The sequence below is a fragment of the Echinops telfairi genome, unplaced genomic scaffold (genome assembly GCF_000313985.2).
Source record: "Echinops telfairi isolate 266 unplaced genomic scaffold, ASM31398v2 ScPeMD7_23;HRSCAF=83, whole genome shotgun sequence".
NCBI classification, from domain to species: domain Eukaryota; kingdom Metazoa; phylum Chordata; class Mammalia; order Afrosoricida; family Tenrecidae; genus Echinops; species Echinops telfairi.
Genome location: NW_022103920.1, coordinates 15,103,151 through 15,113,650, shown reverse-complemented (window position 1 = coordinate 15,113,650; position 10,500 = coordinate 15,103,151). Strand labels below are relative to the sequence as shown.

General features: G+C 53.1%; 1 protein-coding gene across 3 annotated transcripts in view; it reads right to left on the bottom strand.

The window, feature by feature from the left end:
• Positions 1 to 283: 283 nt before the first annotated feature.
• Positions 284 to 10,500, bottom strand: part of CEP41 (centrosomal protein 41) — a 45,197-nt gene continuing 34,980 nt past the window's right edge. For all 3 annotated transcript variants that reach the window (XM_045288816.1, XM_045288817.1, XM_045288818.1), the window contains 6 exons: positions 5,778 to 5,922; positions 3,706 to 3,857; positions 3,341 to 3,408; positions 2,013 to 2,127; positions 1,173 to 1,388; positions 284 to 431 (listed from right to left, as the gene is read on the bottom strand). In XM_045288816.1, the coding sequence (XP_045144751.1) occupies positions 298 to 431; positions 1,173 to 1,388; positions 2,013 to 2,127; positions 3,341 to 3,408; positions 3,706 to 3,857; positions 5,778 to 5,922 (830 nt within the window). In that variant the 3' untranslated portion in view covers positions 284 to 297. The remainder of the gene's footprint in view (positions 432 to 1,172; positions 1,389 to 2,012; positions 2,128 to 3,340; positions 3,409 to 3,705; positions 3,858 to 5,777; positions 5,923 to 10,500) is intronic.

The window sequence follows — 10,500 nt, the reverse complement described above, 5'->3', positions numbered from 1 at the left end:
GGCCAGACACACTGGACCACCCAGGAAACCACGAAAGGCCTAGAAAGAGTAGACCGCCACGTGTGTCGCCCAGCCCCTGCCCAGCGTCTGTAAACAGCAGGGAGGGCCCTGGAGCCCACCAGGCCTCTGGGTCTGGTGGTGACCAGTTGAGATCCTTCCTCACGGACGGACGTGGGGAGGAGGTGGAAGCAGGAAGGGGGCAGAGGGCCTGGAGCACAGGGTGTGCCCGGCCTCTCCTCCGAGCTAGCGGGTTCTGAAAGGAGGGAGACGTTTATTTGACTGAGAGAGGCGGAGTCTTTACTTCCAGGGCTTGCCCTGTGAGGGGACGCTGCTCAGGGAGCGGGAGTTGGAGGTGCCGGTGGCCAGAGTCTTGGAGTCTCTTCCACCCTTGGCGTCTCTGGCGGCGGCGGAGTTGGCGTGGCTCAGTCGGCCTGCGGGAGAGAGAGCGAGCAAGGGGCAGAGCCGCAGGGACGCTCCAGGAGCCATCTGCCAAGTACCCTCTTAGGCTAATGAAGTCTTGTACTGCCATGCCACTTGTCAGCATCTCCTTCCAGCTCACGGTGACCTAGCCCCCGGCCTTGACATCCACGGGAGGGGTGGGGACGAGGGCAGGGAGAGGAGGCCCGGAGAGCTTGTTTTTTCCTCTCGGTTTATCTGCAGCCGACCTGGCCCATCTTCTTTCCTTCCTTCCCTGACGGAAGGATAAGGACGAGATGATTAGGGGAAGGGGGGAGAAAGTCCGGCTTGGGGACAGGTTGGAAGGCAGACCACGGGCGCCTTGCCAAGCGGCTTACGTGTGCTCAGAGGCAGCTAGCTGGTGGAAACCAAGACTTTGCAGGAAGGTGCCCAGGGCCTGAAGCACGCACAGAGGGGGTAGCAAACAGTTCAGGGTAAAATGGAGCAAAAAGACACCAAGATTTTACCTCCAGCCTTACGGAGCCCCTCGTACCTGTTGCCTATCTTCTCTTTCTACGTCTATGCTCAATGCTTATGCTATTTGAGATCATTTCACCTTGGCCCTCGGAGCAAGGCCTCTCTGTCTCTCTCTCATACCAAGAATCTGAACATATCGGAAGCGATCAGGCTTTTCACAGGGTGGGATGAGGTGGCAGTCACAGCGACACACCCAAGCTCCGCAGGAAACAATCTCTCCAAAGGTCAAAATATCTTACTAGGATTTTCCGCAGGGTTATGATCCTCTTCCAGGTAACCTTCTATCTTTTTTAAGTCCTCTGGGGTAAATCTCCATTTATTCTCAGCTGGTGAGGGGGGCACTTTGGGGCTGGATCGCTTCCGGGAAGAACCAGGAGGAGGGGCCTGTTGGCAGGATGCTGGCAGGGAACCGGTGACCAGTCCTTCCGGGAACTTCTGAGCCAAGACTTTTAGACCTAGGTGTAAAACATCAGGGGAATCGGCATTAACATGGTAGAGCCAAGCCAAAATCTGGATGGGGCCGAGGGGTCAGTGTTTCTCCTGAGTTCTCGTCAGTAAGTAGAGGCCAGCATTCTAGGGCCCTGACATTTCCACAAGGAAGCAAACTGCACCAGAACATGTCAGTGGATAGGTGGGGTTCTAAGAAGGAGCCCTGGTGGTGTGGTGGTTACGCTCTGGACTGCGATCCTCGTGGTCAGCAGTTCAAAACCACCAGTGGCTCCAAAGGAGAAAAATGGGGCTTTCTGCTCCCGTCCACAGTCACCGCCTCGGAAACCTGCAGGAGGCTACCACGAGTCGGCACTGACTCCAGGGCAGGGAGTCTGGTTTTGGAAGCATGCCACACAACCCTTCTGCCTACACCTTCCCCCTTAAGGCTTTCTTACAAAGAGCACGCGTGGTTCCAGAGTTTAGCAATGCGCCCACAGACCAGACGCATGTCTCTCTGGACTCTGGTCCTTCCGGGCCATTTGGCCTTTGTCTCTTCCCAGAACATGAAATAGAGCTGAAAGGGAAATGTGGGTGGGCTGGGAGTCCCGAGGGCTGCCAGCGACGTCCCAGGAAGAATCAACGCCGCTCACCCCCGGAGAGCATGAAGAGGTTCTCGAAGCCCCGCTCGCACATGGTGGTGGCCGCCTGGCTGGCCAGCCTCTCGTCGTCGTCGTACAGGATGATGATTTTGCCGTGGGCGTTTTTCTAAGGGTCAGTGGGTTAAGGCTCCACAGCACTGAGCTGACCAGGCTCCCTCCTGGCCCACAAGAAACCCCCTGAAACGCAGGCTGGGATCAGAGACACCGAGTGACCGCGCTCACTGCCATCAGGCCAGCAGCCGTTGGGCAGTTTCCGGTCGTGGTAGCCTTTGCTTTTGCAGACTCATGTCGCTCTGGTCCAAGGCAGCACGAGCTAAGAGCTGCCCTCTGCCCCTTTCTCCTTGTCACGCTAGGAAGTGACCACGTGTTACAACAACCCCTGTTACAGACGAGAAAGAAGAAAAATCCCAATGCCCAGGGAAGGTGTCCACTGCAGCTTTGTGCATCACACCAAACCAAGCCAAGCGCACTGCCATTCACAGCAATCCCAAAGGACGGGGTAGCAACACCCCGGGAGTGTCCGAGACTGTAGCCAGGGAGTGGCTGGTTGATTCAAACTGCTGACCTTATGGTTGGCAGCACAACTCGTAACCACTCCGCCACCAGGAATCCTTCTTATTTACAATATTGGGGGGTGGGGGAAGGAGGAGGAAACGACCTACAAGCTCCATAGAGAGGAATGGTTTGGCAATAGTAAATTTGAAGATGAGATAGGCTACCACTTCAAAAATAGAGGGACTGAGATCTTGACTTAGCGGGGGAAGAGATACCACAATATTGATTAAAACAACAACAAAAATAGAAAACAATACGATCTCAACTTTGTTACGAAAACACACCAGTCTGGAATTAAACACCAGAAATGTCACAGGAGCGGCTTCTCCATCATGAGGCTCAGAGGGAGTCTGACCCCCTTTTAAAATATCTTACAGTAGTGAAATGGTTTTCCATTCATATGTTTTTTATGAGCTGGGGGTGGGGAAGGGTGTAATTAAAATTTTCAAAGAGAAAAAAAAATCTAATTAAAAGGAGAAGAAGAAGAAAAATGGCCGACTTCTTAAACGTTTTCCACGGGAAAGTTTTCTAGGTAAAAAACAAAGCAAACACCCTTGGGATGGACCCTCCACAGACCCCACACCGGGGACCCAGGTTTGGAAGTGCCCGCCTCTATCGGACTAGAATGCCCAGAAACTGCCAAGCACCCACAAGCGCAGCTCCTTGCAGCTGATTCACAACAAAGGGTCGCCACCCAGTTCCCTTCCCAGGGGCCTCTCTCCTGATTCGGTCTCACCGCCCTCAGACCGGGCCACAAAGGATACATACTCGAGGATGTCACTGGAGTACGGGTTCATTGTTCTGGACAGAGTGGCGATCGGGTAGCTGTGAGCTGCAGAAAACAAGTAGGGCAGGGGTGGGGGGACTGAAGGCATCGGTAGCTTTCTCCTGGAGTAACCGGCCCCCATTCCCAGCTGCTTTAAGATCTAACTTGGAGCTGAGAGATCAGAATGAGAGTTCAACGGAGCCATTTCAAGAACATTAGCCATAAATCAAAGTACTTCTTTGAGAGATAACGACGCTGCCCCCCACACTTTAGCGTGGGGTCCCTGCTCCCCCAGGACCTCGCCAGTCTCTCAGAGCGGGCTGGGCTGGCCGAGGAGGGTTTGCACGGGGCCTTCTCTCTCACCTCCAACAACGTGTCCCTGCTGGTAGGAGTCTCTATCCCGAACGTCCAGCAGCAGGAAGGGGCAGTCGGGGTACGGTTTGCCTTTGGGGTTGGGCTCAGCTTTCTTCACTGGTGCTTTGTCTACATCCAGCTCCCCAACGCCGCTGATGACGCTGGGAAGGAAGAAGTGGGTCAGGGCAGCAGTTCCTCCGGGGGTGGCGGGGGGCGTGAAGGTCAGATGCACAACGTCGTCGGGCCAAGCGGGTGAGCGCTCACTGGCCTTGGAAGGAACAAGGGCGGTGGGTGGTGGTGATGCCTGTGCCTGCTTCGATCTTCTATCTCCCTGGGCCCCAAAGGGAAGCCACAGGCCCGAACTCGCCTTGGAAGAAGACGTGGGAGAGGGCACGGGCAGAGAGCGGGCAGCGGTCCCCCCAGGGGGTCTTGAGGATGGGGAGGGCAGCAGAGATGGAGGAGAAAGAATAAGGTTGCTAAGAAGCCCCACTGTCTTTAAGTTGATTCTGACTCACAGTGATCCTTTCAAAAGGGCCCCCTGCAGGTACACTCTTTACAGGCCGAGATCACTTGGGCTTTCTCCCACATTGCTGTTGGTGGAGCTTGAACCCCCAACCTGTCAGTTCACAACCAAGTGTCTAACCACTGAGCCACTAGGGCTTCTTCATAAAGTGATGGGCCAGGAAAGGGGCGATGACGTGTGTGTTGTTCTGTGTGGTGTGAGGGCATGGTGATGTTTTAATCTATCCCGGATAGGAAGGGGCTTCAGAAGATTCAGGGGGCAACACCACACTATCTTTTCATCCCATCTGTCGGTGGTCTAACCAAAGGGGCTCTCCTGCTGGCCCTTCACGGGGTCCCAAGTTAGCTGCGCTGGCGCCCACGTTCTGCGTTCAGATGCTGTTGGGGGCTGTAGGCGCGTTTAGACTAGGTGGCACTATCGGCCAAGTGTGGGGCCAGCGGAGGAGCCGGGATTCGAATGTGAGTCCGCACAACTCTCCCCATTCCACCCCTAAGGTCACAACATCGCTAACACGGGACCCATAATGCGGGGACACTCGAATGAATGGGTGACGACGTCGGGATGTCATGAAGAGACAGCCAAGAAGGGAGGCATCTGAATTAGAGGAAGAAGGTGATACTTTCTGACCCAAATCTTGAAACACACATGCCCACACACAGCTTAATCGGCAGCAGGGAGCCTCCTCCCATCACAGCCATCAAACACCGCGTTCCAGTCCGAAAAGCCCCGGAGCTCGGAGCTCAAGGCCATGGTGCCGATGCTGACTCATCGTGACCGTGCAGGGCGGGGCAGAATCGGCCCTGTGGGTGTCTGAGACCGTCACTTGGGGAGCCTCAGCGAGCTCCTGCAGAGCTGCTGGTGGCTGCCAACTGCTGATCTTGCGGTTGGCAACCCAATGCAGAACCACTCCGCCACCAGGCTCCCGTAACCCCATGCTAGGGGAGGGCATCGATTCTGTTGACGGGGGAGGAGAGAATGCACCCTCAGGGGCGGCCTGCCCAGAGAATTGGTCTGCGCTCTGCCAACCGAAGGCCGTGGAGCATGCCCACCGTCAGCACAGCCTGAGGTGCGACACCATTTGTGGGAAAGGCTGCGTCTTAGTTCAAACAACTCGGCCCAAGCCTCTTTCAGCTTCATCGTCAAGGCCAACGGCAGAAGCGGGAGTGGCTTTCAGGCTTTGTACCCCTCTCTGTTCAATCTCGGAGCGTCACGTGCGGCTTGCGCTGCTGGTTTTCTGATTCTAGACTAGGGGACTGAAAGTGGCAGGGTAGGGGGCTGGGGGGTGCCACACTCTTTGGCTCAAAAAATTGTTGACCAGAAGACAAAGCACTAAGAGCAACCGTGTGAGGGGCAGGCCGAGAAGAATGGGAAGAGATAATCTGCTGCTATCACCCTTATATGAAGCACTCGTGTGGCTGGGGAGGGTGTGTGGGCGCACATACAGGGGCTCGGGAGGCAGGCATTCAATGGGGCTGCTGGCAGTCAGGCTCCTAGATGCATCGGAACAGAAAAGGCCGTGACGGCACACACGCGTCACCGGCCGAGCAAGCACGGGCACCTCTGAAGCGTGGAGCGGCTGGAATCCCCGGCCCCGCTGTTGTTGATGGCCTGGACAGGGCTCGCAGACTGCTCGCCGGGGCTCCCCTTTCCATTGGTCCTCACTGTGTTTTCCACGTCAGGGTCTGAGGTGCCAGAATCGTTGTCTAAAATGGACAAATGAGAAAATCACCCAATTTAGCCTCAGGGCTTGCATGGACACATTCGGCATTTCCCAACCCAGAGGCCCCAGGAGTCCCTGGTGGGCGCACAAAGGTTAAGCACTCAACCACTGGCTGAAAGGCTGGCAGTTTGAACCCATGCAGAGGCGCCTCGGAAGACAGCCTTGGCGAAGCCTACAGAGCGCAGTTCTACTCTGCTCCCCTGGGGAGGCAGGCGTGGGCACCAACGGGAACTGGCATGGTTTGGGGGATGGGCAGGTCCACTGTCGTCAGGTCACGACTAGAGAATCCTATCACCGCAATAAAGTTGTCCTAGATGTTCTCAAAAACCTAGGGATCCCCTAAAGCCTGCTCAGGGGGGTTTGGCGTGCTAAAAACTACTTTTGTTGTGGTCAAGCTACATTGCTGCCCGTTTTCTGTTTGTTTTTCTACGGTGGTGGTATTTGCATCAATGGCACAAAAGCAGTGGTGGGCACACAAGCGGGGACCTCAGGAGTCAAGGCTGCGGCACCATTAGGGTGCACATGCTCACTGCAGACAGATAGGTCAGCCTCGTGGGAAAAGGTCCTTAACGAAGCAGCAAAAAGCAATCGTTGCCTTAACACTCACCCTTCATGGGACAGCTTTTCTGCATCCTGTGTGATGAGGTGGGAGATCCCCCAGGGCCTTTGCTGTGGCCCAACTGCACTGGCCTCGGCCGTCTCCAGGGCAAGTCCTAGTGCGCTTGTGAGTTACAACCCTGACTGGCCACTGTATTGGTGAGTGTCATTTTCACTGGGAAGAAAAATGGGCTTGGAGAGCTACAGTATTTCCACGGTGGCAGGCATTTTCTCACGGAAGAACGGGATGAGCCTGTCATTGCAAGGAAAAGACGGTGGGCCGGACGGTGTTGCGGGTGATAAAACGTCTGGCAAGAGCCAGGAGTCTGGAAATCAATTTTTCAGCAGGTGCTTGACTGCTTCCCAATACTTAAACTTAGCCTTTTTCTGATGAGCAAGATGGTGAGCTTGATGGATGTGGTTTGCATTCTACTGGGTAATGAAATGGAAGATCTACTTAACTCGGGGAGCCGGCAGTTCCCAGACGCACGGTGTTACGAAATCACGTGCAAGGATACGATCCACTCACAGATCACACCAGTGGATTTTACTCTAACTAACCGAGCACAGAAGGTTGGTTCATTGACATGGTTTGAGATTTCACTTGGCACCTCACTTTTAAGAAACCACCCCAGGTGAGTTTCGGTGTAGGAGTAAAGAAATATGCTCACAGCTGTCTGAAAGGGCTGTGAAGACACTCGGCCCTTTTCCCTATGGTCTGCCGAGGCCAGGTTTTCTTTATATAGTTCCACCCGAACAGCACATTGTAACAGACTGAATACAGAAAGATGCAGAGGAAAATCCAGCTCTCTTCTATAAAACCCAAGCCCACTGCCATCCAGTCCACTGGGGCTTACGCGAACCTATCGAAGAACAGCGCAGAAATGCCTCTTTTCAGTTTTGAGGAAGCCCCTCTTTTCTCCCGAGGGGCGGTGGGTCAGAAACACTGGCCTGCGGGGAGCAGCTCAGGTTGCAAACCCACGACACCCCCAGGGATCCCTGTCTTCAATTAAGACAGAGAATTAAAGAGATTTGCAGAATGGTAAGGCAATACCATTTGTCAAGATGTTTATTTATTAATTTTTGCTCCCATAAAAAGCTCCAGTCTCGGAAACCGCAGGGGCAGGTCTACCCTGTCCTACAGGGTCTCTGTGAGTCAGTATCTACGAGATGGCAGTGAGTTTGGTTTGGGTTAGGAACATTAACGAACCCCTCAGTCAAAAAGAGAGACTTTATTGAAATGTTCATCCCTTCTAAATTCAATCTTTAATTCCAATAGCATGGAAAAAGAAGAACTTAAGGGAATTTTAAAGATGAGAAGAGAAAAAAATGTATGCATGTAGGTGTGTATGTGTGTCTACACACACACTTTGGGGAACCTACCGTAGCATCTATTGTACGACCTGGACTGTACATGTAAGTGATGCTGACCAATGCAACAACTAGTGGACATGAAAACAATCCTAGAATATGTGCTATAAAACATAACCTGTTTAAGATGGCATTATAAATCAGCAGCTAAAGAGAAAGCCAACCAATCAATGCTGGGATCACTTAACTAACTTAAAAAACCCCTATGTTGATAATGACCCCACATCATCTACCAAAGTACAGATGGGTTCAACGCAGGTGAAAGAAAGAAAGACGCCAACAAGAAATTGCGGGTCGGCAGCAACTCACTGGACTTTGGGTTTCTGAGTCTGAAGCACCAGAAACAAATCCAGCCACTAACGGCTCATGGATCTTTATTAGGTGAAAACAAACCACGCACACCAAGAGAATTAAACAGAGAGGAGCACATTAGGGAACATATCTCCAACACACACACCTGAGAGAAGGTTAAGACACTCACCTACTAACGTTTTTCCTCCTTTTTTATTTTTAATTTTAATGAGCTGGCTCTTTCATTAAAACCAGATCATGTGGACAAGGTAAATATGCAAACAGGATTAAACTGCTAATATGCCACGTAAGTCCTCCTCCCACTTCAATACCGACAGGCCCCCAAGCCTCCAGCCCCAAGGGAACTCGGCGCACACACTGGGTCTGCCTCCAGAAAGACGCAGCCACAGCTTTCAGTGTGGACTCTGCCCTCCCCGTGGTACAGCACAGGAGGCACACCACACACGCTTATTTTGGGTGTGCATTTCAAATATACTCAAGAATATGCATTGCTTAGAAACTGTCCCACGCTAGCAGTAAGGCGGTGCCTCATTCATTTCCACTGGCCACAGAGGTATGTTAATTATCCGGAGTGCTCACAAATCAGAGGGAACAAAGCGAGTATCCTGTGATGAGTAAGGTCATGCCAGGCCTCCAATGGGGAAACAAGGACCCACCATGCACGATTCACCTGCCTCTCAGATTCTCCCATCTTTACAAGACGGGCTGGGACAGGGAAGCCCAGGCACTCTCACACATGGGTGGGGGAAGGTCCGAGGGTGACAGCCACTCTGGCGGGCAGTGTGGCGGCAGTGGCTACTCAGGAAGGTCTCAAAACGGTCCTACCTGCTGACCATCTCTCAGCAACGTATCCCCAGGAACCACGCAGACTAGCCCACAAACACTCCTGGCCCTTGCAATGTTATCTGTTAACTGAGAAAAATGAGGGGGCACACACACCATCATGCTCAGCAAACGGACCACCATGAAACCAAGGCAGAGCCAAACGAGGAGACACTCGATGGCAAAGCCACCTGCACGGACAGGCCTCTCAAGACTATTCAGTGCCACAGGGACACGGCGGGATACATCTTAACTCGAAGACGCAGGAGACACCACCACCTGCAGAAGCATGAGGCTCACTGGGGCGGGGCGTGAAGTGGGTGGGGGAGAGGAGGCGGAACACAAGCTAACAGTGATGATCAACTGTTTCCACTTTTCTTTTCTTTCCTTCTGGTGCATTTTTCTAATTGTCTACAGCCGTGGTGCTCAACCTGCCTCATGCTGCGACCCTTTCCTACAGTTCCTCACGTGGTGGTGGACCCCAACCATCACATTATTTTCGTTGCTACTTCATCCCTGTAACTGGGCTACTGTTATGAATCGTCGTGTAAATAGCTGATGTGCAGGATGCATTTTCACCGTGACAAATTGAACATAAACATAATTAAAGCACAGTGATTCATCACAAAACAATATGTAATTATATACTGTGAAATATTTATGTGCTTTCCGATGGTCTTAGGCAATGCCTGTGAAAGGGTCGTTCAACCCCCCAAAAGGGGTAGCAACCCACAGGTTGAGAACCACTGGTTCTCATTTTTAAAACGTTTTGTGTGTGACTCACACACAGCGGGGCACCAGACAGACCCTGCTGTCACTCAGACCTAATGGGGGCCTACTTTCTAAGCGCCCCTTTCGCATTGAGGTGCCAGCATGTGCCCGTGTGCTGGTGACTCAACCATGAATGAAAGGCCCGAGGGCAGGTGCCCCCTGTAACCAGGTTAAAAACTGGGGATGCTGGTGCGCAGAGACGCGATTATCTCCGTTACAAAGAGTCCCCCTCCCAGCCGAGGGAGAGGCAGCCGTCGTCACAGAGAACTTCTAGTCTTGCTCAGAGTCTCTCTATCCTCCCGACAAAAACCAGCCCAGGAACCCGGCAGCCGAGTTGCGCAAACCCCACTGTTCAGACTTCCTGAGAAACTTGTCTTGAAATCAGAAGTCACATTCCTGGCCTACATCAGGCCGGACAAAAGCAGGCCCCGCCGGGGAACGGTCCGCATTGACTGCCGGCGCTGCCAGGGAAGATTAGGCACCTTCCTTCTGTGGCTCCTTTTCAGGGAAGGACAAGCAAGGGGTTTCATTTTTCGACTTGTTATTTCAGAAAGGAAATGTGGAGCTGACCTACCTCTCCCGCCTTATCTCCGACCCAATATGGACTCCTGCCTCGGGCCACAGAGACGCAGGTACTAGCTGACAGACACTGACACACACACACACACACACACACACACACACACAC